This window comes from Vulpes vulpes, chromosome 2 (assembly GCF_048418805.1).
Source record: "Vulpes vulpes isolate BD-2025 chromosome 2, VulVul3, whole genome shotgun sequence".
Taxonomy (NCBI): domain Eukaryota; kingdom Metazoa; phylum Chordata; class Mammalia; order Carnivora; family Canidae; genus Vulpes; species Vulpes vulpes.
In genome coordinates, this window is record NC_132781.1 from 53,723,424 (window position 1) to 53,750,543 (window position 27,120).

A 27,120-nucleotide genomic window follows, 5' to 3' on the forward strand; every position below is an offset into this window, starting at 1 on the left:
GGCTGGTATGATCCTGATCAGGTGGTAGTGGTTTTCAAGTATTCATGCAAAGGGACTTGATTTATCTACTTACGATCATCACAACATCAAATTGCTGAAGATGTTCTCTAAAAGTCATTACTCTCCTAACTCTGGGAAACGAACAAGGGGTAGTGGAAGGGGAGGTGGGCAGGGGGATAAAGTGACTGGTTGATGGGCACTGAGGGGGACACCTGATGGGATAAGCACTGGGTGTTATACTATATGTTGGCAAATCAAACCCCAATAAAAGAATATACAAAAAAAAGTCATTACTCAAAAACAAAGTGATAACATATTGCTATGAAGGCAGAGCTTTGTTTTTTTTTTTTTAAGGTTTTATTTATTCATGAGAGAGACACAGAGTGTGACAGAGACATAGGCAGAAGGAGAAGCAGGCTCCTTGTGGGGATCCTGATATGGGACTCGATCCTGGGACCCCGGGATCATGCCCTGAGCCGAAGGCAGATGCTCAACCGCTGAGCCACCCAGGTGTCCTAGAAGGTAGAGCTTTGAAATGAGGTTATTACATATTGCATTCGTTTCCAAGGGCTGCTGTCCCAATGCCCACAGACTGAGTGGCTTAAAACAGCAGAAATTTATACTCTTACAGTTCTGGAGGCTAGAAGTTCAAAGTCAAGGTGTAGGCATGGCTGTCCTCCCTGTAAAGGCTCTAAGGAAAAATCCTCCCTTGTCCTCTGAGCTTCTGGTGGCTACTGGCAATGCTTGGATCTTCTTGATATGCAGATGCCTTACCCCAATCTCTGCTTCTGTCTTCTCATGGCCTTCCTTCTCTGTGTGTGTCTCTTATAAGGACACCAGTATATTGGAAGTAGGGCCCATTCCAATCCAGTATGACCTAATCTTAACTACTTACTTCTGCAAACACTCTATTTCCAAATAAGGCTAAATTCTGAGGTCCCAGGTAGATATTAATTTTGGAGGGACACTAGTCAATGCAGTGTGTGTGTGTGTGTGTGTGTGTGTATACATACATACACACACATACCCATCCTCCTAATCATTCACACTGAAGTGTTTTAGATCTTAATTACCCAACTCATATGTTATCCTTCAACTACAGAGGTGAAGCAAAGATAAACTCAAAATGGACAAAAGATCTAAATGTGAGACAAGAATCCATCAAAATCCTAGAGGAGAACACAGGCAACACTCTTTTTGAACTTGGCCACAGCAACTTCTTGCAAGATACATCTATGAAGGCAAGGGAAACAAAAGCAAAAATGAATTATTGGGACTTAATCAAGATAAAAAGCTTCTGCACAGCCAAAGAAACAGTCAACAAAACTAAAAGACAACCTACAGAATGGGAGAAGATACCTGGAAATGACCTATCGATAAAGGGCTAGTATCCAAGATCTATAAAGAACTTATTAAACTAAACAGCAAAGAAACAAACAATCCAATCATGAAATGGGCAAAAGACATGAACAGAAATTTCACAGAGGAAGACATACACATGACCAACAAGCACATGAGAAAATGCTCCGCATCACCTGCCATCAGGGAAATACAAATCAAAACCACAATGAGATACCACCTCACACCAGTGAGAATGGGGAAAATTCACAAGACAAGAAACAAGAAATGTTGGAGAGGATGTGGAGAAAGGGGAACCCTCTTGCACTTGCACTGTTGGTGGGAATGTGAACTGCTACAGCCACTCTGGAAAACTGTGTGGAGGTTCCTCAAAGAGTTAAAAATAGCAATTGCACTGCTGGGAATTTACCCCAAAGATACAGATGCAGTGAAACGGCAGGACACCTGCACCCCAATGTTTCTAGCAGCAATGTCCACAATAGCCAAACTGTGGAAGGAGCCTCAGTGTCCATTGAATGATGAATGGATAAAGAAGATGTGGTCTATGTATACAATGGAATATTACTCAGCCATTAGAAATGACAAATACCCACCATTTGCTTCAACGTGGATGGAACTGGAGGGTACTATGCTGAGTGAAATAAGTCGATCGGAGAAGGACCAACATTATATGGTCTCATTCATTTGGGGAATACAAAAATTAGTGAAAGGGAATAAAGGGGAAAGGAGAGAAAATGAGTGGGAAATATCAGAGGGTGACAGAACATGAGAGACACCTAACTCTGGTAAACGAACAAGGGGTAGTGGAAAGGGAGGTGGGCGGGGGGTTGGGGTGACTGGGTGACGGGCACGGAGGGGGGCACTTGACGGGATGAGCACTGGGTGATATGCTCTACGTTGGCAAATCGAACTCTAATAAAAATTTTTTTTTAAAAAATCAGTTATCTATTAAAAAAAATAGAGCTTGAAGGAAAAGAAAACCTACTCGCTAGTCCAGACAATATTTTTTGACCCCAACATTTTTCCTACTAGTTAAAAAAGTAGTAAACTACATGTGAGGGTGCGCTAAGAGAGAGAAAAAAAAGAAGAAGAAGAAACAAAAATGTGTAATAGCATTAGTGGAAGGGGCAGGGGCAATAAACATGGAAAAAAGACAAAACAATCACTAGAATTTTCTAGGGTTGTTTTATTAAGAAACTCTAGTGATCAAATATTTGATTCTTCTGCACTATTCTTAGAAGAAAGCAAATTGGCATATATGCCACCAAAAGGTAGTCATTTAAAAAAGGCCTGTTATGTGCTTATATACACATATGCTGAAGACTGGATGCTTGATACATAGTTGTACTTAAAAGAGATGAAACCCTGAAAGGTCTATGTAAGGAACCATTTAAAGTGAACACTGACAAAAAAAAAAAATAAATAAATAAATAAAGTGAACACTGAGGGACACCCGGGTGGCTCAGTCAGTTAAGCATCTCTACCTTTGGCTCAGGTCATGATCCAGGGTCCTGGGATCAAGCCCTGCATTGGGCTCTTTGCTCAGCAGTGAGTCTGGTTCTCCCTCTCCCTGTCCTTCTGTGATTAATCTCTCTGGCGCTCTCTCTCTCTCTCTCAAATAAGTAAATAAAATATTTTTTTTAACAAATAAATAAATAAAGTGAACACTGAGGTTCACTCAGGAGTTCTTTCTAGATCAAATGGCCAGTACTGGTATTAAAATATCCTTCAAAGTTCTATCAACTATCCCACTTCGGTGCATAAAAGGTAGGAAAGGTTATGAAAAATGAAGAAGATCCAGATCAATCCATATGTTCATTTATTCAAGCCCAAACAAAATGGAAACCTGCTGTCTTCTGGCCATACCAATTAACTAAAGAGCAGCATGTGCTCAAGCGAAGCTACAGTGCTTCACTCTGTTGGTTTAATAGGAGGAAAAGGAGTAATTCAGCTTTGATAATGGGTAATAACACAGGAACTGCCCTTCATATCCTGCAAAAATGCTAGTTCGATAATCATCTCCCCAAACTTAATCCTTTCACCATGAATGTGAGTGGGAATGGGAACATATGTTTACAGTCTGGGGATAGATATGCATCTTGCTCCTGCATTCCCTTACCAAATCTGAAGTCACGTTAACCGTATTACCTGGTCTTCCTCCTATAGTCTGCTAGGTGGTGGCACCAGCATCCACCTTTACAACCTCTGCCAGCAACCTGGATGCTACCCCCTTCCTTCACCTCTACATCTGTCCATTATTAACATTCTAAAGAGCTAGTGGTCAGGGTACCTGGCTGGCTCAGTCAGTGGAGCATGACTCTTAATCTCAGGGTTGTAAATTCAAGCCTTGTGTTGGGGGGTAGAAATTACTTAAAAATAAAATCTTAAAAAAACAAAACAAAAACAGCTAGTGGTCTATACCCTCTTCTCTCCCCCCACCTCCACAGTGCCCTACTTTAGGCCCTAATCTTGCACCCAGACTCCACCTATAACTGGCTCATCCCTTGCTTCCAGTCCTGTCCCCCTGATCAAGCGTCCACAGAAACCTATCTAAAATGTAAACTCAGGGGTGCCTGGGCAGCTCCTCTGGGTAAGTGTCTGACTCTTGATTTCGGCTCAGGTCATGATCTCACTCAGGGTCATGAGAATAAGCCCCATGCTGGCTCTGCACTGACCATGGAGCCTGCTTCGGATTCTCTCTCTCCTTCTCCCCACTCTCACATTCTCTCTCTCTTAAAAAAATAAAATAAAATGAAATGAAATGTAAAATCAGTCACTGCCAACCTGAAAAAACTACAGTGGCTCCCTGAATGCTACAGACTCAAAAGTGCCTTTACATGCTATCATGGCCTACCTCTACGTATTTCTTCTCCTCTGCGTTTCACTTTGTACACCAACACCACGACAGTAGACTATTTCTTGCCGCCATGCTCATGAAGCTGTCCACTCTGGATGATCTCTTTCCACATGCTTCTCTTAGCTAATTCCTTTTCCTAAAATGTAAACTCTTGAGGTTTAACAAGTATGTTACCTCCTACAGGAAATCTTGTCTTAAGCTCTCAGAAAAGGTTCTGAATTCTGTGCTCCCACAGTCCCAGGGCATGACTGTTAAAGACACCATGCTGTATCAAAACTCCTAGTTTCCAGGGCACAAAGCACATATTTGACAAAGAACTAGTATCTACAACATATAAAGAACTGTCAAAACTCAATAATAATTAAAAAAATCCAATTAAAAATATGCAAAAGAGGGTTGTCTGGTTGGCTCAGTCGGTAGAGCATGGGACTCTTGATCTTGGGGTTGTGAGTACCAGCCCCATGTTGGGCATCGAGTTTACTTAGAAAACAAACAACAGGGATCCCTGGGTGGCGCAGCGGTTTGGCGCCTGCCTTTGGCCCAGGGCGCGATCCTGGAGATCCGGGATCGAATCTCACATCGGGCTCCCGGTGCATGGAGCCTGCTTCTCCCTCTGCCTGTGTCTCTGCCTCTCTCTCTATCTCTCTGTGACTATCATAAATAAATAAAAATTTAAAAAAAAAAAAAAAAAAAAAAAAAGAAAACAAACAAAAAATGCCCCCAAAATACAACTACCTATTTCTTTCTTTTTTAAAAAAGATATATATTTTTAAATTTTTTATTTATTTATTTATTCATGAGAGACAGAGAGAGAGAGAGAGAGAGAGAGAGAGAGGCAGAGACACAGGCAGAGGGAGAAGCAGGCTCCATGCAGGGAGCCTGACGTGGGACTCGATCCGGGACTCCAGGATCACGCCCTGGGCTGAAGGCAGGAGCTAAACCGCTGAGCCACATGGGCTGCCCAGCACTAATTCTTTTTTTTTTTCTTTTTTTAAAGATTTTATTTATTTAATCATGAAAGACACACACAGAGAGAGAGGCAGAGGCACAGGGAGATGCAGGCTCCATGCGGGTAGCCCGACGTGGGACTTGATCCTGGATCCCCAGGATCACAGTCTGGGCAGAAGGCGGCGCTAAACCGCTAAGCCACCAGGGCTGCCCCAACTACCTATTTCTGTGCCTGTCTCACTTTTGCATTTCTAGTGCCTAGCACATAGTAGCCATTTAATAAATGTTGAAGGAATGAACTACTATTTAGTTTGTTCTACTACTCAATACTATGTTTTTACATAAATTATACCTAAGCCTTATAACTACCTTGTGAGAGAACAAGCATCATCCCTATTTTACAAATGAGGGAACTGAGGATCAGAGTAGCACCTGAACACTGGTATCTAATGCTTTCTCTTCTACTCACACTCTAACCACACTCCCCCTCACCCTGGCATATTCTTTTTTTTTTTAATATTTTATTCATTTATTCATGAGAGACACAGAGAAAGAGAGAGACATAGGCAGAGGGAGAAGGAGCCTGATGTGAGATTTGATCCCAGGACCCCGGGATCACACCCTGAGCCAGGTGGCTCAATCACTGAGCCAGGCGTCCCTCTCTGGCATATTCTTATTCACTTCCCAGGTCTCAGTTTTAATGTCCCTTTTTCACGGAACTTCTCCCTTATGCCAAAAACCAAGGCATGTTCCTCCTTGCACAAAATACAATACACATATCTCAGGCCTGGGCTCATGTGTACCTCCTTATCTTCCCCTCTTGCCTTCCACTCTACCCCTGACCACTCTGCTCCAGCCACACAGGTCTCCCCCTAGTTTCCAAGACAAATGAAATGAAGAATGTCCTACTCGGGGCCTTTGCCCCCTACTCGGGGCCAGGTGGCTCAATCACTGAGCCAGGCGTCCCTCTCTGGCATATTCTTATTCACTTCCCAGGTCTCAGTTTTAATGTCCCTTTTTCACGGAACTTCTCCCTTATGCCAAAAACCAAGGCATGTTCCTCCTTGCACAAAATACAATACACATATCTCAGGCCTGGGCTCATGTGTACCTCCTTATCTTCCCTCTTGCCTTCCACTCTACCCCTGACCACTCTGCTCCAGCCACACAGGTCTCCCCCTAGTTTCCAAGACAAATGAAATGAAGAATGTCCTACTCGGGGCCTTTGCACTTTTGTTTCCTCTGCCTGCAATTCTCTCCCCTAGACCCTCAAATGCTTGCCTCATTCTTTAACTTTCTGCTCCAATACTATCTCTTCAGAGAGGCCCTCTCAGAAACCCATCAAGAATGGCTTCCAACTCCATCACTCTTTACCCTGATACTGCTTTATTTCCTTTTCAATTCATCCCAATCTTAGACTACTTATGCGTTCATGTGTTTCAGAACTTACTGTCCATTACCTCTAAAATGAAAGCTCCATGTGTACAAGGTCTCGGCCCTGTTCACTGACACAGCCTGTGTTTAGAGGAGTGCCTGCTCAGCATATAAGACACCTGATGAGGGATCCCTGGGTGGCTCAGTGGTTTAGCACCTGGCCCAGGGTGTGATCCTGGAGTCCCAGGATCGAGACCCATGTCGGGCTTCCTGCATGGAGCCTGCTTCTCCCTCTGCCTGTGTCTCTGCCTCTCTCTCTGTGTCTCTCATGAATAAAAAAAAAAAAAAAAAAAGACACAGGTATGATGAGTATCTGCTGAATAAGACCAGAGAAGGCATATGTTGCAAAATCATCTAGTAAGCTTAAAATCATTCGTGTTAGTCAATGTACACACACACACACACACACACACACACACACACACACACAGGTTTTAAGCCAAAACAAAACATTTCAGGGGATCCCTGGGTGGCTCCATGGTTTTGCGCCAGCCTTTGGCCCAGGGCATGATCCTGGAGTCCCGGGATCGAGTCCTGTGTCGGGCTCCTGGCATGGAGCCTGCTTCTCCCTCTGCCTGTGTGTGTGTGTCTGTCTGTCTGTCTGTCTATCTATCATGAATAAATAAATAAATCTTAAAAAAAAAAAACACACATTTCAGGTACATACTCTTTGTGCAACTTTCTGCTTTAATCCACCTTTTCACTTAACACCTTCTGATCTAGATCCCATTGGTGTAGAGGATGTCTTATGTGACTACTCTAAAAATTATAGCATTATTTGGAAGGAAGTCAGGATTCCAACTGACATCTGTCTATTCCAAAGTCATGCAATTTCCTAAACAATATTAAACTGCTGGTATAAAGTTTTGATTTATGACTATGGTTTATAATTTGTGGATGATTACCATAAAATTATGTACTCAGCCCAAGAAACGTCCAAATTAAACCAAAGCACTCAAAGTTTAGCAAAACACTCTCTTGCTACCATCTCATATGCAGCAGCTACCTGAAAGCTAAAATTATCAGTAATCAAAATATTTTGTATTTGTAAATAAAAGTTCACATGTAAAAACTATATTCAGACAAACTCTAACATAAAACTCAGATTATCCCTTTTTATCCCATTAGTAAGAATCTAAAAATGACTATTAAAATAACATCAAGGCAGCCAGGGTGGCTCAGTGGTTTAGTGATGCCTTTGGCCCAGGGCGTGATCCTGGAGACCTGGGATCGAGTCCCACGTCTGGCTCCCTGCATGGAGCCTGCTTCTCTCTCCCTCTACCTGTCTCTACCTCTCTCTCTCTCTGTGTGTGTGTCTCTTATGAATAAATAAATAAAATCTTTAAAAAATACTAATAAGGGCAGCCCGGGTGGCTCAGCAGTTTAGCGCCACCTTCAGCCCAGGGCCTGATCCTGGAGATCCCTGCATGGAGCCTGCTTCTCCCTCTGCCTGTGTCTCTGCCTGTGTGTGTGTGTGTGTGTGTGTGTGTGTGTGTGTGTCTCATGAATAAATAAATAAAATCTTTAATAATAATAATAATAATAATAATAATAATAAAATAAAATAACATCAGTGGGGTGCCTGGTTGGCTCAGTCAGTTGAATGGGTCTTCATTTCAGCTTTTTAGGTTATGATCTCAGAGTTGTGAGATTAAGCCCTGCACGGGGCTCCACGCTGGGTGTGGAGCCTGTTTAGGATTCTCTCTTTCCCTCTCTCCCTCTGCACTTTCCCACCCCACTCATGCAAGCACTCCCTCTCTCCAAAAAAAAAAAAAAAAAGTAGAACAACATCAGTGATCATTTAAACACACCATTTATTCAAAGTTAGGAATCAGAAAATAAACACTCAGTGAATAAATGAATGGAAACCACCCATCATCCAGAAAAAGCTATGTTACATTCCATATTTTAAGTTTCTGAAGTCATTAAGTATTAAGATACTGAGAAAAATTCCCATCAACAGAGGGAAGTCTATACTCAGAATATGGAGGGCCATATCTGTTTTCTTTGCTGGTCTGAAACCTCCATGCCTGCATGACATTTGGGTAGGGATCATAACTAATATAAACTATCTATTTTTCCTGAGCAGATGAGTGTCTAAGAAATAATACTTGTTTCTACTTTACACACTTTTCCTTTGTCTCATGTGTCATATTTGAGAAACATTACAAAATCTACTGTAAGATAAAACATATAACTTTAATCAAGACAGTGCTATACTTTGACAGCAAACAGCACAATTAAGGATCAAATGCCTAACTGCTATGATCTGAATGTTTGTATTCCCCCAAAATTCATGTTGAAATCCTAATCCCCAAAGATGATGCTATTAGGAGGTAGGGATCTCTGGGAGGTACTTATGTCATAAGGCCTGAGCCTTCATGAATGGAATTAGTGCTCTTATAAGAAAGACCCCACAGAGATCCTTCACCACAACTACCATAAGGGCACAGAAAGTAGACACCAGCTATGAACCACGAAGAGGGCCCTCCACAAAGCCAGCACCTTGATCTTGGACTTCTCAGCCTCTAGAAGTCTGAGAAATCAATTTATGCTGTTTATTAGCTGCCCAATCTGTGGTATTCTGTTGTAGCAGCTTGGAAAGGCTAAAGACACTAACAAACAGAGATGTAAGCACTGGACATCAACAGGGCAAACGCGACAAAAAGACGATCAGCACACCTCTCAATGGAGGAACACCGCACTAACTATGAAGTGGTCTTGCCGAAAGAATCAATTCTGAACATGATCAAGCCTCTGGATCCAATTAACAATTAAAGGACAGACAAACAGGCTAAACTAGAGAACACATGTCTACACAAAAACACACATGTGAATGTTTGTAGCAGTATTATTCACAATGGCCAAAAAATGAAAAAACTCAAATGTCATCAACTGGTGAATCAAGAAAAGATGTGGTCTATCCATACAATGGAATAATATTCAACCATAAAAAAGGAATGAATTATGAAGACATGGTACACATGGATGAACCTCAAAAATTTAAGTAAAAGCTATAGACAAAAGACCTTATATTGTATGATTCCATTTATATGAAATATCCAGAAAGGGCAATCTATAGAGTCAGAAAGGAGATTACAGGTTGCCTGGGGCTGGGGAAGGGAATGGGAATTAACTGCAAATCAGCACAAGGGATCTTTTGGTGGTGATGAAAATGTTCTATGGCTGGATTGCGGTGATAGTTGCACAACTCAGCAAATTTACTATCAATCACTGAGCTGTATACTTAAAAAGGATTTATTTTATGAAATGTAAACTGTACCTCAGTAAGGTAGTCTTAAAAAGGTATGGAATGGTCGTGAGTTCAAGCTCCAAGTTGGGCTTGATGCTGGGCATGGGGCCTACTTAAAAAAAAAAAAAAAGGAATTTGAGAAGATTGGGAAAACCAGAAGAATGATGAAAAGTATAGTATGGGGGAGTGTCTAACTGGTTCAATCAGTAGAGTGTGCGACACAACTCTTGATTTTTGGGGTCGTGAGTTCAAGCCCCACGTGCGGAGAGATTAAAAAAGAAAGAAAAGTGTAGTATGGAAAAAGAAGAGTGAATAAAAAAACGAAAAGATTCACTTTTAATTATAAAAAACAAAGAACGTGAAGACAGAAGTATTGTGTGTGGGGATGGTGCAGAACCAGCCCCTGGTTAATAATGGTTATTCAGGCTGGGTGACAGGTACATGGGAGTTCATTCTGTCTACTACTAGTATCTGTTTGAAATTCTCCATGATAAAAAGGTTTTAAACAGATCTACACATATTTATGGTACTTAGTGACTTCTTCATGTTACTTCTGTCAGTCTAGGTGTACAACCTGATCAAGTCTCCTATTTCTCCCAGTCTCCAGCAAAACACGACAATCTAATGTTGCTGCTCTGATAGGCTCCCTTCAGGTGATTTGTTTCCTTAGGGAAGAAGTCAGAATATTTATTTAATGAGAAAAGAAACCACTATGGTATTATTTTGCAATGACTACCACAATACTTATGAAACATGTACACAGATGAAAAACATTAAGTAATTTAGCACAACAGGAAGAAATCGATTACCAGAACTACACCAAGTAGTTTGCTTCTGCCACTGAGGTTCGTACATGTTTTCATCTCTACCAACACTATCAGTATTTACCCAATGATGCTGACATTTTATTTCTAGAAATATACAAAGAGCATTGGACTGGGAACCAAGGGACATGGTCCAGTGTGTTCAATTACTAGCTTCATCTCTAATTTATAACCTGTATGAATTCAGTTAACACTACTTAATCTAAGGATACCAACCTATAAAATGAAAGCACTCTGAAGATCTGGAGTTCTTAAGTTGGACGAGGACCTAGGGATAAACTTCAGCAGGATCAAAAAGTCCCAGAAATTCCACAAGAATGCTTTGTCTACATTTCTACCTGCACTTCTCTGGGGAGAGGTTCTATAGATTTTGACAGATTCTCAAAAGGAGCCATTTACTTAAGAATCATTTTAATTAGGATAATTTTTACTTATAAACAACAAAAGCTGATAACCAAAGGTTGGTGCATGGGTCTGGCCAGGCTTTTTAATTTGCATTTTATATTCTTTAAACTCTACCTTCACAAAATACAACACTTCGTGGTCTGTTAATGTGTTTTTTTTTTAAAGAATTTTTTTTTAATTTTTATTTATTTATGATAGTCACACAGAGAGAGAGAGAGAGGCAGAGACACAGGCAGAGGGAGAAACAGGCTCCATGCACCGGGAGCCCGACGTGGGATTCGATCCCGGGTCTCCAGGATCGCGCCCTGGGCCAAAGGCAGGCGCCAAACCGCTGCGCCACCCAGGGATCCCTGTTAATGTGTTTTAATAAGACGAACTTCCTATAATCCCGCAACTTCTTAGAAAATTGTACATTATGAAAAACATGTAGAAGGCTTTGGGTCATAACGACTTATGTTTCTACTCCCCAAATATATTAACCTGATGAACTGGAGGCACGTTCTAGCCTCAGACGACTGTTAGCTGTGAGTTATAAAGTAAGATTCAAGGGGTCATTCGAGGCCTATCATAAATCTCTTCCCTAAACAATGACAGGAACGAGGGAGAAAAGGGCAGGCCCTCTAATTAGAAACACATTTTTGATGCAGGTTTTAAATTCTCGGTCGTGTATTTCAAGCAATATTTGAAATTCCTTAAAAAAAAAAAAAAAAAAAAAGAGACAAGACTTGAAATTCCTTCTGAAGATTCCCACTTTCATCAGTCCAGACAGCGCACTAAGCCGAACCGGGAAACTGAGGCTGAGGTTTCGCGTACCTTCAAGGGGCACAAGAGGGTGGAAGAGTGGACACCGTGGACAAGTGAAGTGGGGTTAAGAGTTAGAGGTGCAGAGGGAAGAGCTGGAGGCTCTCTGCTAGGAACCGAGGGAAGCCAGCAGGGACTCCAAGCGCTCCCCCCACCCCAACCCTTGAGGTTAAGGCCGCTGTGCAGCCCCCTCCCCTCTGAGCTCGGCTCCAATCTTCCTGCCCCTTCCAGGCGGCCCGAGGACCCGGCCATTTCCACAGTTCCCAAAACCCCGCTCACAGAGAGAGGCCGCGCCGGGGGCTAGGCGGGCTGGGGGCAACCGCTCAGAGACCCACCACCGTGGGGCAAAGTTGTCCTCAGCCCGGGAAAGCGGCCTCGGCCTCCGCCCCGCGCCCGGCCCTGCCCGGTCCTGCCTAGCCCTGGCCGGCCCTACCTTGAGCGCCAGGTGGTGGACGCGGCCCAAGCCAGGCTGGGCCAGCAGCTGCAGTAGCCCCAGTAGCGGGAGCAGCTGGAGGCCGGCGGCCAGCGAAGGACGGCGGGAGCCCGAAGGCCCGACCGGCGCCGGGACGGCCATATTTGTTCCAGCATCACCAGCCGCTTCCTCTCCCGCCCACTTCCGGGGGCAAAGGGCGGCGGCTCCCGGAAGTGCCTGGAAGAGGAGGTCAGCGGCGGGCAGCGTGGGGCCTGCGGTGCTTCTGGGGCCTGAGGCTCGGAAAGTTGCCGAGGGGCCGAGAGTGGCCACCTTGGGCCGTTCAGTTTAGTCTCTCCGGTGCAGACTTTTGGTGTGGCCGGAAGAGGTGGAGCCTCGCCGGGGGAGGGGGTTGAGAAATCTGGCGGTTGCCATGGCGACAGTCGCGGGCCCTGACACCCTCCACCCCCCCCACCCCCACCCCCCCGCCGCTACCCTCGCGGGGCCTCACATCCGCCGGGAGGAGTTTTGCAAGCGACCGCAGAGAGATCTGGGTTTTCTGCGGGAGGGAAGTCTTGCGCTGTGGCTACAGCACCGTGCCCGGCGGATGAGCCGACTGGTTTCAAGAGCGAGCGGCCTTAAGTCGGTGGAAAATACCGAGTTCCTGGCTTGTCATAGGTCCCTTGGTTTTGTTGAGGCACCTCACACTAAAATGTCAGACGACATGGTTGCAGGAATAGGATTTATTCGAGTCCTTTTGCGTGCATTGTTGTATTTGATCCTTGGAACAATCTGGTGAGGTAGGAGGTAGGTATGATCGTTATGCCCACTTTACAGGTAAGCAAACTGAGGCTCTGAGAACTTAAGTCGTTTGTTCCAGGCTGACAATCACAAGGAAACGTTTAAAGACTGTTATATTGCCTCATGCTGTTTCGTGCAACCTCAAGAGTCTGAGTCTTAACGTTTTTCTCTTAATTCCGCGTGGAAACTTTTTGCTTCTAATCTGTGGGATTTTTTTTTTTTTTTAAGGATTTTATTTAATCATGAGAGACACAGAGAGAGAGGCAAGGTCCCAGTGCGGGACTCGATCCCAGGACCCCGGGATCACGCCCTGAGCCGAAGGCAGTCAACCACTGAGCCACCAAATTGTCCCTAATCTAGAGGGATTTATAGGGAGATCTTCAATAGTGAATTAAATAGTTGGTTCCCTCCTCTCACCATTTTTTGCCAAGAAGTCATAAAAGAACATGCTTATGAAAATTGCTGATAGATTAGCCAAGTTCATTTAATTTTTCCTTTTTTTTTTTTTAAAGATTTTTATTTATTCATGAGAAACAGAGAGAGAGAGAGAGAGGCAGGCTCCCTGCAGGGAGCCCGATGTGGGACTCGTCCCTGGTCCCCAGGATCCCACCCTGGGCCGAAGGCGGAGCTAAACCGCTGAGCCACGGGGCTGCCCCTTATTTAGTTTTTAGATTCTGTTTTAGCTTGCCATACAAGTAATGCATGCAGTCTGCCTGAAATCGTTTAAGTAAAAAAGAAAGTAAAAACCACTAGTGTATTTTATGACAGAAAAGGATTCTTAACGTTTTAATTGGAACTAGGAACTGAAATTAACATCATATATTTTAATAGCCCTAACGGGCTGCACTCAGGTTAAAAAAAAATCAGTTGAGAAAATACAGAGTAGGAGAAGGATGGATGAAGGATTCAGGGAAAGGGAAGGTCCTAGATTTATTATTATTTTTTTTAACTCTGTGCAATTTTGGTAAAATCATGAATCTGTGAATTCCTCCCTTGAATAAAAAACCGGTCCAAATTCTGACACACCTTCCCTAAGGACGAAAGTAGGGCACTAAGGTGGAGGCAGGAAGTTAGAGGCATTGTACTGGTGGGTGAAGCATATCTCTTTTTTTTTCTCCAACCTATGATCTTCAGCCGTCTATGACAAATACGTAATCTTATATCTTTGAACAGAATTTTTATCTGATCTACGCCCCCATTTTACAGATAAAGAACTTGAGAACTAGAAACTATATTTTAAGAATCCATAAAGGGAGATGATATTAGTTAAGTTTATTTAGTGAGTGATTAAATTTTAGTGAGTGATTAAACTCTTCTGCTCAGTACTTCACATATACTTATCTCATTTAAGGCCACAAAATCCTTATAAGGTATATATTTTTATTCCTTTTTTAAAGGATGAGACTGAAAAAAAAATAAAAATAAAGGATGAGACTGGGTTAAATTACTTCATTCAAAGACCTCTGCTCATTTATAAATGACCCAGATGGAATTCTCATTCAGGCCCCAACCCCAAAGCCCAGAACTTAATCTCTGTCCTGCATTGTAAAAAATCATTTGCATATTAGGCATGAAGGGTCCTTGGATAATCAACAGATCCATCTAGGTGTTTAACAAATTTGAAAACAAATCCGAGGACCTCAAATGACTTGCTCATGATCATACAACTAGTTGATAATTTTCTGCAAGTACCTTTAGAACCAGGACTAGAACCTCCTCTGCTTCAGATATGGGTCTGTGCTTCTTGCAGTATACATACATGGTTATCTAATTCTTATCATTTTAATCTTTCAAAAAAATAGAAGCCCAGAGGCACCTGGGTGGCTCAGTCAGTTAGGCATCTGCCTTTGGCTCAGGTCATGATCCTGGGGTCCTGGGATGGAGTCCTGTTCAGCAGGGAGTCTGCTTTCCCTCTGCCCTCTGCTCCTATGTTCTTTCTCTAGCTCTCTTGCTCACTCTCTCTCAAATAAATTTTTAAAAAAAAATTTTTTAAGCCCAGAATATAAGTAACTAGTGTGTTATCAAATTCTAGAAAAATTTTCAGAAGGCATTTTAAAACTCAGCATTGTGAGAGAACACAGTAGGAATATAAAATAAGTGATACTTTCCTTTTGGTATCAAGAGGATATTTCAAAGACAACTGATTCTCATTTCGGTGTGAAACTAGTTGTTCAAAGAAAAGGTGGGTTTTTTAAAAAGATTTTATTTATTTCAGAGAACATGAGTGAGAGAGCATAAGCAGTGGAGAGGGAGAAGTAGGCTGCCCACAGAGCAGGGAGCCTGATGCGGGCTCAATCCCAAGACCCTGGGATCATGACCTGAGCCAAAGGCAGCCACCCCTGAGCACCAACCCCATGCTTGAAAAGGTAATTTTTTTTTAATTTTTATTTATTTATGATAGTCACACAGAGAGAGAGAGAGGCAGAGACACAGGCAGAGGGAGAAGCAGGCTCCATGCACTGGGAGCCCGACGTGGGATTCGATCCCGGGTCTCCAGGATCGCGCCCTGGGCCAAAGGCAGGCGCCAAACCGCTGCGCCACCCAGGGTTCCCGAAAAGGTAATTTTTAATTACAGTTTCATTTTTAAAGACAGTCTGCAATGCTTTAGAGTATTTCTGTTCTTTACTTTTTAAAGCAGGGTACCATTTTTGAGACTCTCTGGTTTTAAATTTGAATATACCAATAGGCTTCTAAAAGTAGAACGATCGGGAAGAGTCTTAATTTCATAAAGTGATTTAATACTCATGAAACATTTAAATAGTTTATAAAATAGATAGCTTTTGTCTTTTAGTTTCTGGAAAACAATTTTACAAGGGATTAAAATTGGGTTCTTATTCTTTGCTTCTTTTCCCTTGGGAATTCTATGTGACCTTCACAGGGTCACATACCAATGGTATCTGTCCAGAAGTTTATAAGGAATAGCTTCCTTCAGGTATTTGAGAGCCATATTGTACCCATCATTAGTTTGAAATTGAGAGAATTAGGAAAGGGAACGCTAATTACAAAATGTTTTTAGACAGTTACCTTTCAAATTCGGTGCAAACTACCTTGGCAGTTATATTTAGGCACATAATTTCAGAGTTTCAAGAAAAGATTATTTGCATAATCATGATGCTGTAACTGGAAACAGACATGTTGAGTAACAGAACAAGTTATGCCTGCTCCTCCCTGGCACCATTTTCAAAGGGACATTAAACTTTAAGGTATCAACAGAAAAAGCCTGGAGGGGCTGGAAAGACTCATCTCCTAAACTTGACTTTTAACCTCGCTCTCTTAGTCAAGTCTATATTGGGTTTTTTTTTTCCATTTCCTCTAACTTTGCAGGATCCATTAAAGTTTACCATTAATAGCTGAATTTATTTATTTATTTTTAAGATTTTATTTATTTATTCATGAGAGATACAAAGAGAGAGGCAGAGACACAGGCAGAGGGAGAAGCAGGCTCCATGCAAGGAGCCTGATGTGGGACTCAATCAAATTTGGTATTAGTTTAAATTTAATTTAATTTAAAATTCCGGAAATCTTATGGAAATTAGTGGGTTAATATTCTCTGGTTGTAATAAGATATACTTGGCATTTGTTTGTTTTGTTTTGTTTTAAATATTTTATTTATTTGAGGTAGAGGGGAGAGCATAGAGGGAGAGTGAGAGGGTGAAGCAGACTCCCTGCTGGGCAGAGAGCCCAATGCAGGACTCAATCCCAGAACTCCGAGATCATTACCTGAGCTGAAGCAGACGCTTAACTGCTCAACCGATGGAGCCACCCAGGTGCCCTTGCCATTCATTTTTATCAAAAGAGTTGATATTTCAGACCAAAACCTCTATAAACACAGTGTGAAAAACCAGAGATGAAATTGGCAACTGGCGATACATTCAGAAGTCAAATGTCACTTTCATTCTTTGACTTGAAATACCATTTCGTGGGATGCCTGGGTGGCTCAGCAGATGAGCGTCTGCCTTTGGCTCAGGGCATGATCCTGTAGTCCCAGGATTAAGTCCCACATCTGGCTCCCTGCTTGGAGCCTGCTTCTACCTCTGCCTATGTCTCTGCCTCTCTCTGTGTCTCTCATGAATAAATAAATAAAATCTAAAAAAAAAAAAAATGTCACTTCTTGGGGCATGGGAAGCCAACCAAGTCTTGCAGGGAGTCATCTTCTTGGAAAAACTAGGCTCTGGCATGTCTTAAATCCCATGGTTTGGGAAAAAAAACTGTGAAGTTCACTTCTCAATTTGGTGGCACGGTATATAACTTGCTCAGCCACAGGACACCTGTTTTTTTTCCTGGTTTCATGCACAGCTTTGTAGATCTTCAGGGGAATTCCACCATCAGATACAAAAATTGGTTGCAGTTTTAAGATTCTACTCACCATAGAGTTGCTACTTTTATCCCACTCCAACTTTTTACACTTGACTGCCTTCTTGGGTCCTTAGTGAGAAGTCTGAATGCTAAACAAATGAAGAATTTTAAGGTAGAAACTAATGGAAGCAATTTTAAAGGGGAAGAAAAAAATCCTGGGAAGTTTGTTATGAATAGTTCCTCAGCAATAGACAACCAATCAATTGTAGTTCAGGCAAGCCGCTTTGCTGCATCAGAAGTGCTTAAAAGATTGCTTTCTTGATACAAGTAAAAATCCTCTAGAAAACAAGAGGAAAAGAAGAGGAACCAATATTGGTGTATTGGTGCTCTTACGTGCTAAGCATTTTACACGTATTCTTTAATCTTCAAAGTGCAACTACAAGTCTTCGTGACTTTGAAGTAAGTAGCATTATTTCCATTTCTTAGAGCTCTTCTGTACAGGGTTTTCCCAATCTGGCTATCACCAAAGATTGTGCGCACTGCCAGCGCTCTCACTCAGCCTCAGAACAACCTACAAGCTACCTGTTCCACCAGTGAGGAACCTGAAGCTCAATTTAAGTTAACATGCAAAGGTCATACACACATCTAATAAGTGTGGGACACTAAAATTCCAATTTAGCAATTACAAAACTGATCTCCTGTAAAATGGATGAGATGAAGATAGAAATATCTATATATCAAAGGCCCTGAGTGAGATGTTTATTATTTGCTAGCAGTGTTAGAATCGTCAAAAAACCCTAGTAGAATTCTTGGCCTCTAACTACATAGCAACCTGTACAGAGTCTCTAATAAGGTCCACATGGTCAGACATTTTGGTGTAAAACTATGTAGTCACCCACAGAGATCATAATTTTGTAAATCATTGTCCTTCAAATGTTCCTGAGAGGGGAATCAGGTGTGCTTAACCCAGACTGATCCTCTGTGTAATTCAAACATTTACATAGAGAGGGTTCAGAATACCCCCTATGAAAATTGAATCCTAAGTAGGTTAAGTCACAGTAATTTGTTAATTGGGAAAATTCTTTGTATTAGAATTATTCTTTTCCTATAAGAGAAACGGAAGTAGATTTAGTTCTTCCTAGAAAATACTGTGCTGTATTTGTTTTCTGTTTTGTTTTATTTTGTTTTGCTTTGCTTTTTAAAAAACCACAGCAGTCACTTTACTTTTAGCTTTGCACTTTACAAAACCACAAGGGAGAAGTCCTTGAGGGAGAGGGAAGTAGGAGTGGGGGATAGTAAAGAAGGGAAGCCCAGTAGGGCCTCCCATGTCCTGACTGTACAGAACTAGGCCAAAAGACCCCAGGGAATGGCCACAGTCCTCTAGAGACTGTCGCGATTTGACATTTAATAGGCAGCCACAGGCCTGAGGTTCAGGCAGCCCAGAGAAGGAAGTTGGCTTCCTACCCCTCCTTCCCCCAGGCTAGGGGAAGTCAGCTTGCAATTAGGGGTGAGGGCTACCCATCCAGCAGCTTTAGGATGCTCTCAGGCTCCTTCAGAGTCTTCCAGGCCTGGTCCTTCTCCTTGGTTGGGGTCTGCTTCTTCTGCCAGGCAGCCATGATCTTCCAGAAGGCGTCCATGACCTCATTGTCTGCCATGTGGACCCGCTGCCTCAGCTCCTGCTGGCTTACCTCCTCTTTTGCCAGCCTCATCAGGTTGTGCTTCTTGGTACGATTATGGGCACTGAGCGCCTTCAGCTCGGTCTGCAGTTTGTGCAGCTTGGCAAGGACTTCATCCTCTGAGTCCTCTGCAGGGCGGTCCTCAGACTCTAGCAGGCCCCGGGCAATCAGCTCCTCCTTGATGTGCCTCTCCAGGGACTTGGTATGTGGCACGCTGAAGGGCTTGTTCTGATTACAGGGAGCGGTGCTTGCCCCATTGGCCCCTGATTCCTTCCCAGACATGTCAGGAATAGGAGAATCCTCCATAGGGGAAATGATATTTTTCTCCACAAGGGCCTGTAGGAGGTGCTGCGTCAGAGCACCAAAAGGGTACCCATTTTCAGGCTGCTCGTGCTGGGCCTCAGACTTCTTCAGCAGGGCATCTTTAGTGTCCAGTTCAGTCAGTGGCCCCATGAGGCCTTTCTTTTTGTCAGCCACAACTGCTGCCCGGGCCCCATCCTTCTGTTCCTCCAGCAGGTCCTCCTGCACCCAGCATTGGGAGCAGTGCTTCCCCAGGGGTGGGATCTTATAATGTTCAGCCTCGTCTTCTGGGGGTTTCAGTAGTTCCTCTAGTATGCGTACTTCCTCACTGGTGATATCAGCACAGTAGGGCTCTACAGAGGCCCAGAACCTGTTGGGGGCATCATTCCTGGGGATCCGTGGCATGTCAATTGGGTCATCAGTGAATTCATATTCCTGGATCTTGGGCTGAAGGTTTTTGGATTTGGGATGCCGGGGACCAGGGCCCAGCCCATGACCCACCTTCTCTTCCAGTTTCTGCTTCTTCAGCTTTCCATGTTTTGGGGGAGCTCCAAGCTCATGGTTTCGACCCAGCTTCAGGAATCGTCAATCATCTTTCTTATCCTGCCAATCAGTGAGGATCTGGGTTTCAGCTTCAAGAACCCACAGGCACCAGCTGGCAGAGGAAAGCAGGGTCTCAAGCTCCAGCTGCAGAGTTTCCAGCTCTTCAGTGCAGATGCCATCATCCTCAGAGCGGGCTAGCATAGCCGTGTAGCATGGACAGACCTTCAGGTGGTCCACAGACTTGAAGTCATGGAACTGCAATGGGCAGTCCTTCAGTACACTCATGGTCCAGGATATGGGATCCTGTGGAACTACCGGGATGTTCTGAGGATTATGAAAGGATGCTTGTCAAGAGCCCCATTCAGTGTCTGGCACAGAAGTGCGCCTGTTTAATGGCTGTGCTGTATTTGTTTTATCTTTTTTTTTTCTCCTGCAGGCTTCTCTTTATCCTGAGCAGTGGTTGATTAGTTTAGTTTAGTTAGTTTTCTTTTTTAAGAATTTATTTATTTAGGGATCCCTGGGTGGCGCAGCGGTTTGGCGCCTGCCTTTGGCCCAGGGCGCGATCCTGGAGACCTGGGATCAAATCCCACATCGGGCTCCCGGTGCATGGAGCCTGCTTCTCCCTCTGCCTGTGTCTCTGCCTCTCTCTCTCTCTCTCTGTCTCTCATGAATAAATAAATAAATTCTTTTTTTTTAACTTTTATTTATTTATGATAGTCACAGAGAGAGAGAGGCAGAGACACAGGCAGAGGGAGAAGCAGGCTCCATGCAGGGAGCCCTATGTGGGACTCCATCCTGGGTCTGCAGGGATCAGGCCCTGGACTGAAGGTGGTGCTAAACCGCTGAGCCACCTGGGCTGCCCAGTTTAGTTTAGTTTTGTTTTATTTTTAAATTTTATTATATATATATATTTTAAAGATTTTATTTATTTATTCATGAGAGACACACACAAAGAGAGGCAGAGACACAGGCAGAGGGAGAAGCAGGCCCCATGCAGGGAGCCTGATGGGACTGGATCCTGGGACTCCAGGATCACACCCTGGGCTAAAGGTGGCACTAAACCTCTGAGCCACCAGTACTGCCGCTAGTTTTGTTTTAGAGTTTGACATTTTCAAACCTTTTCCAGGTATTGCCCAAACTTAATGAAGTTAAAGATATTTGCAGTGCAGTCTAGTTAACCTGGTTTCATATAGTGCTGCTACGGTGGCTTCTAATGGGTTCTTATAACTGTTTCCTGCTTACTCATCCTAAAAGGTTTCGCCTTGATGTGGCATTTTTTTCTTCTGCTGTCCTTTCTTCTTCTTTCCCTTCTTTAGAGCAGCAGGTTGTCTTTGCTCCTGATTAGCATATTTTCAGAAATGGTCACTCTTTTTGAGAAGTCTCTAAGAACACAGTCAAGATTAGATCATTGTATTTGGAAAAATATTCAAGCATTGGCAGGGAGGAAAATTGAGTTGATTACTGAGCAAGATCTTTGTAAGCCAACCTGCATTTCACTTACTGTTTCCAAATAGCAAACTAAATTGTGCAGCATTGTTTGAAATTTTAAGCCCTCCAATTCACTCTGGTTATCAGTCTGCCTTGGGAGTCAGTGGCTGGCCATCTTGATTGTTACATACCTAGCAGGCTTAAAGAGTTCTCAGACCTGGTAACAGTGAGAACAAAATATTTAAACACACACACTAAAAACAAACAAATAGGGGAAACTTGTAACTGGAAAAAAGACCAAAACAGTTTTGACAGTTTATTGTTAACTGTGTCCAACAAAGGAAGTAGACTTGTAGGTTTATCTGCAAGGGTTTTCAGCTCCACCCTTTCATGGAAGAGAATGATAACTTGTTGATGCTGGTCGTGGTGGGGTGGTAGGTATGGGAGAGATGCATTACTGTGCAATATTTCTAAAATGGGGCCCATTTTAGTTCAAAGTTGCTCAGAAAAGTCATTATTTTTTAAGAGTTTTTTTTTTTTTTTAATTTATGAGGGGGGGGGGTGTGGAGACACAGGCAGAGGGAGAAGCAGGCTCCATGCAGGGAGCCCGAAGTGGGACTTGATCCTGGGACTCCAGGATCACGCCCTGGGCTGAAGGCAGCGCTAAACCGCTGAGCCACCCAGGCTGCCCCATTATTATCATTTTTTTTTAATTTATGATAGTCACACAGAGAGAGAGAGAGAGGCAGAGACACAGGCAGAGGGAGAAGCAGGCTCCATGCACCGGGAGCCCGACGTGGGATTCGATCCCGGGTCTCCAGGATCGCGCCCTGGGCCAAAAGCAGGTGCCAAACCGCTGCGCCACCCAGGGATCCCCATTATTATCATTTAAAAAAAAGATTTTATTCATCTGTTCATGAAAGACACAGAGAGAGGCAGAGACATTGGCAGAGGGAGAAGCAGGCTCCCTGCAGTGAGCCCTATCAGGACTTGATCCCAGAACCCCAGGATCACCTGAGCCACCCAGGTGCCCCAAGCGTTCAGTAGTATTAAATCAGAAAAGTTGGGGAGACAGGACCCAGTGATTAAAAGAAAGTTGGAACTCCAAGAATTCAACATAGCTTCTTGGAAACAATTGTGTAGACCTTTGGAACAAGAGATAGAAAAGTACCTACTAGGGACACCTGGGTGGCTCAGCAGTTTAGTGCCTGCCTTGAGCTCAGGGCATGATCCTGGAGTCCTGGGATGAGTCCCACATCGGGTTCCTGATGGGGAGCCTGCTTCTCCGCCTCTCTCTCTGTGTCTCATGAATAAATAAATAAAATGTTTAAAAAAAAGAAAAAAGAAAAGTACCTACTTAAAAACCAGCTCTTGTAGCACCAGGCTGGCTCAGTTGGTGGAGCTTGCAACTCTTGATCTCAGAGTTGTAAATTCAAGCCCCACCTTGGGTGTAGAGATTACTTAAAAATAAAATCTAAAAAAAAAAAAAAAAAATCTGCTCACAGTTTACCAACCATGGGCCAAGTAACAGGTGCTTATCTCCTGATCCTTACCAGCACATGTTGAGATGGGTAGTTACCAACTCCATGTGGCAGGCGGGGGCTCTGAACTTCTAGAGGGATGGAGCCCTTGTCTGTGGCCACCCAGCTAGTGCAGGTGGGAGGCCAGATTGGAACCCAACACGTTCTCAGTGGACCCAGCGCCTTTGCCACTAAGCGGCAACGTGATTTCACATCTGAGCGTTTCTTGGCCAAACGAGTTGGGAACCACTGGTTTCAGAGATTGGAAATCACGGGTTGTATGTCCCTGGATTCCTTCCCCAACCACTATGCTCGGAGCTGCTTGGTGGCTCTCGGCCTCCATGTCCCTATCTGTATCCTGCACAGACCTCACTGAACCAGGCCCCACGCCCATCGCGCAAGGCTGCAGGGCACCTCAGGCCTCCGCGGCTGCTAGGCAGTGGGGGGCGGGGGGGGGACAGGGCATCCCGAGCGAACTCTGGTCCGCGTGAATGGCTGCCAAGGAAAAGTATTGTCCTTAAGTCCAAATTGGTGCTTGGCGCGGCGGATCAACTTCAGGCCTCCGTAGAGCCCCGGTAATAACAGGGGCCGGCTCCGTTCAAAGGCGAGAGGTTGTTCTAAGAGCAGAGAGTGTGGTCGCTAATAATAAAGAAGTCGGCGCGGAGAGTTCTGCGGGTTCCAGGTCCCGGCCGCACCCCCTTCCCCACTTCCCTCCGCGTGCTCCGGGACCCCCGGGCGGCGCCCGGGAGGAGGGGGCAGTGGGCGGGGCGCGCGCGTGCGCGAGCTGTCAGGCCGGCCCCGCCCCCGCCCCGCCCCGCCCCCCGCCGCCGCCCCTCCCTCCTTTTCCCCCTCCCCTCCCCTCGGTGTGGGGAGGGCTGGCGGGCTCTGCGGCGGCCGCGGCGGCTGCTTCCTCGGGCCATTTTGCTGAGGAACGACGAGGAGGAGGAGCTGCTGGAGCGACCCACGGAGAAGAGCGGCGAGCTAGAGGAGGCGGCGGCCGCGCGCGCACCGGGCTTTCCTCGATCGCGGGGATCTCCAGGGGCGAAGGGATCGCCGGGGAGGGGGACCGGAGAGCCGCGCCTGCCGCGCGGCGCGCCCCTTCCCGCCCCCTGCATCATGAGCTGGGGCACCGAGCTCTGGGTGAGTGAGGGGCCGGGCCCGCCGGGCTGGGGGGCGGGGGGAAGGTGCATTGCGCGCCTGGGCAGGGGGCGCGGGCCGGGCTGCTTTGGTGGAGGCGATGGCGTGCGGGTCGGGGTCCCCGCGGCCTGCGGAGGAGACGCGGGGCTGTGCCACTAGTCGGCCTCGGCCCGAGCAGGAGGTGCAAGCCCGATTCGCCCTTCCGAGGCGAGGGGAGCTGGTGTGGGTCCTCGGCCGCCGGAGGAGAGGGCACGGATCCGGGCCCCCCGGCGGCCTGGGCAGGGGGTGCGGATCTTGGTCCCCCCGCGGCGGCCTGGGCAGGGGGTGCGGATCCGGGCCCCCCCCCCGGCGGCCTGGGCAGGGGGTGCGGATCTGGGTACCCCCGGCGGCCTGGGCAGGGGGTGTGGATCTGGATCCCCCCGGCGGCCTGGGCAGGGGGTGCAGATCTGGGTCCCCTCGGTGGCCTGAGCAGGGGGTGCGGATCTGGGTCCCCCCCCCCCGGCGGCCTGAGCAGGGGGTGCGGATCTGGGTCCCCCCCCCCGGCGGCCTGGGCAGGGGCTGCGGATCTGGGTCCCCCCCCGGCGGCCTGAGCAGGGGGTGCGGATCTGGGTCCCCCCCCCCGGCGGCCTGAGCAGGGGGTGCGGATCTGGGTCCCCCCACCGGCGGCCTGGGCAGGGGGTGCGGATCTGGGTCCCCCCCCGGCGGCCTGGGCAGGGGGTGTGGATCTGGATCCCCCCGGCGGCCTGGGCAGGGGGTGCAGATCTGGGTCCCCTCGGTGGCCTGAGCAGGGGGTGCGGATCTGGGTCCCCCCCCGGCGGCCTGAGCAGGGGGTGCGGATCTGGGTCCCCCCCCCGGCGGCCTGGGCAGGGGCTGCGGATCTGGGTCCCCCCCCCCCCCCGGCGGCCTGAGCAGGGGCTGCGGATCTGGGTCCCCCCCCCGGCGGCCTGGGCAGGGGGTGCGGATCTGGGTTCCCCCCCCCCCGGCGGCCTGGGCAGGGGGTGCGGATCTGGGTTCCCCCCCCCCCGGCGGCCTGGGCAGGGGTTGCGGATCTGGGTCCCCCCCCCCCCGGCGGCCTGAGCAGGGGGTGCGGATCTGGGTGCCCCCCCCCGGCGGCCTGGGCAGGGGGCACGGATCTGTGTCGAGCCATCCACCCTCGTGCCCGGGTAGGGGCCCAGGTCCCGCCGGGGTGCTGGGCGAGAGGTGCGGATCTGGGTCCCCCGCGGCCGGAGGAGGGGGCGCGGGCCGGCCTCCCCTCCGCGGCGCCCCGAGGCCAGTGCGGTGTGTAGACGGAGCAGCCCTAATCCCTCGGGGCGAGGAACCGAGGCGCGGCTGTCCAGCTTCGAGGGGGGCGTGGAGGCCCTCGGATTTTTGCGGGCTGCGTTAGTTGTTCGGGCGCCCCAGCGGCGAGTGTCTAGGGCTGTTCTCCCGGAGAGGTGCGGGCGGATCTGGCGCTTCTCTCGGGGCGGGGTGGCCTCGGCCCGGCCAGGTCTCGGGTCTTGGGTTTGGGGGTACAGGGGCGAGAAGTGGCGTCTTCCCTCTAGAGGCGAGGACTTTTGACCTGTGGCGGCGCGGGGCGCACTTGTAGTTCTGGAGGAGCAGCTCAGATGCCGGATTTGCCGTGGGGACTGCGGCGTTTGGCCCAGAGGGGAAAGTAAGCCGAGTTAGGGGGAGAATTTTGTGTGATCACCTTCAGGAAGAGGCGTTCGCGAGAACTGCTCGGAGGAAACAGTTTCGTACGGGAAAGGTTGGCGGCGAGGGGAGCCCTCCGAGGTCCTTAACCTGGGGCTGCGGATGGGTAAACAAGCAGCGCGGTGGCTGGCAGCTCTTGCTGGGAGCTGTGTCCCCGGAGCCGGAGCTGGGCGACCAGGGGATGCCGAGGCAGTGCACAGGCCGTCCCCGGAGAGGAGAGGCTGTGGCGGGTGGAAGGGAGCTCGTTTCTCTGCCTTTCTCTGGATTCCCGGGGAAATCCCTGGGCAAGGGATGGGCAGTGGAGGGTTCAGAGGGAGGAGTGGATGAAATCTCCATCATTGCACTGAAATGTTCTCAAGATGAGCCATTTCCCATGGTGAGCCGGGAAAGTGCCTCCTTTCGGAATTCCATTTGTGAAGGGTGTGGAGGAGAAAGTGTAGGGTGGTAGTTGCTGTCTGAACTGAGGCCAAGAAATCTCACGTCAAAATAAAACAAGGTTAGAGCAGCTACAGAAACAGAGCGCATCCTCCCTTATTTATTTTTTTTTTTTGGCTTTAATTGTTTTTACATAACCACTTCTTAGGCTCAGAAGCAGCTACTGTCATTGACACCAAAATCCTGAAGGCAATAGCTCCCTTAAATTAGAGTAATTCATTTTACAAACATCCTCTGTCCAAAGGAACTGGAAGATTTCAGGTGATGTGTACGAATATTCATTTTTAAAATAAAATAACTGATGGCTTTACATATTTGTACATACATCCTTAGGCAAAATCTATCATGTTAAGGGCAGTGATTCTTCCCTCTTCTATTTCTTCTCTACTCCCTTTGGCTCTTAGCTTACCTGGGATGGGGGAACAGATCAGAAGTAAATTTTATCAAGATAAGAGAAATTCTGGCACGATCTCTTTTCACTTGTTCAAACAAGAGAAAGGAATTGAGGAGGAAAAAATACAGTATATTTTTAAGTGCAATAGATAGGGCTAAAGGGAGTGAATGTGATATGGACATTTCAGTAATGTTACTGAATGGCATAAAAGGTGATCAAGAAAGAGAAAGTAGCTATGCGAAGAAAATGGTACAGTAGCTCCAGTCACCTGCCTTGTTCTCTACACTTCTTTTAGGAGGCAGAGGGGTGAGAGAGAGTGCAAAGACAATTTTGTTGAAAATAAATAGGAACTGGAATATGTATGATATGTGATATGAAGCCTTGATTGGTTCAAAATAAATTGGGATGGTGGTGGGTAGGGATGTTGGCAAACAGGAGTAGTCACGAGATGATAATTGTTGAAGCTTGGTGATCGGCATAAAAGGGCTCATGATACTATTCTTCTGTATATGCTTGGAATTTTCTGCAATAAAAGTAAGTGGAAAAGATTTTTAAGGGGTGGGAGTAGTGTGTACTAGACATTTTTTTCACTTGGTAAGTTTACAAGAAAG

General features: G+C 46.3%; 2 protein-coding genes and 1 pseudogene across 44 annotated transcripts in view; 1 reads left to right on the forward strand and 2 right to left on the reverse strand.

Annotated features, from left to right (window-relative positions):
• GPR107 (G protein-coupled receptor 107) overlaps positions 1-12,680 on the reverse strand; it is a 79,721-nt gene extending 67,041 nt beyond the window's left edge. Inside the window, exon 1 of one of the 2 annotated variants that reach the window (XM_026009523.2) lies at positions 12,315-12,680. In XM_026009523.2, the coding sequence (XP_025865308.1) occupies positions 12,315-12,455 (141 nt within the window). In that variant the 5' untranslated portion in view covers positions 12,456-12,680. The remainder of the gene's footprint in view (positions 1-12,314) is intronic. The other variant, XM_072748389.1, reaches the window with a different exon arrangement.
• A 162-nt stretch (positions 12,681-12,842) lies between these two features.
• The window catches only part of FNBP1 (formin binding protein 1), a 153,074-nt gene continuing 138,796 nt past the window's right edge, over positions 12,843-27,120 (forward strand). For 28 of the 42 annotated variants that reach the window (XM_026009509.2, XM_026009510.2, XM_072748366.1 and 25 more), the window contains exon 1: positions 23,726-23,994. In XM_026009509.2, the coding sequence (XP_025865294.1) occupies positions 23,971-23,994 (24 nt within the window). In that variant the 5' untranslated portion in view covers positions 23,726-23,970. Of the gene's footprint in view, positions 13,098-15,492; positions 15,650-23,676; positions 23,995-27,120 lie in introns of those variants that run through there. The other 14 variants (XM_072748362.1, XM_072748386.1, XM_072748387.1 and 11 more) reach the window with 6 other exon arrangements.
• LOC112928021 (transcriptional adapter 3 pseudogene) lies at positions 18,902-20,191 on the reverse strand (annotated as a pseudogene).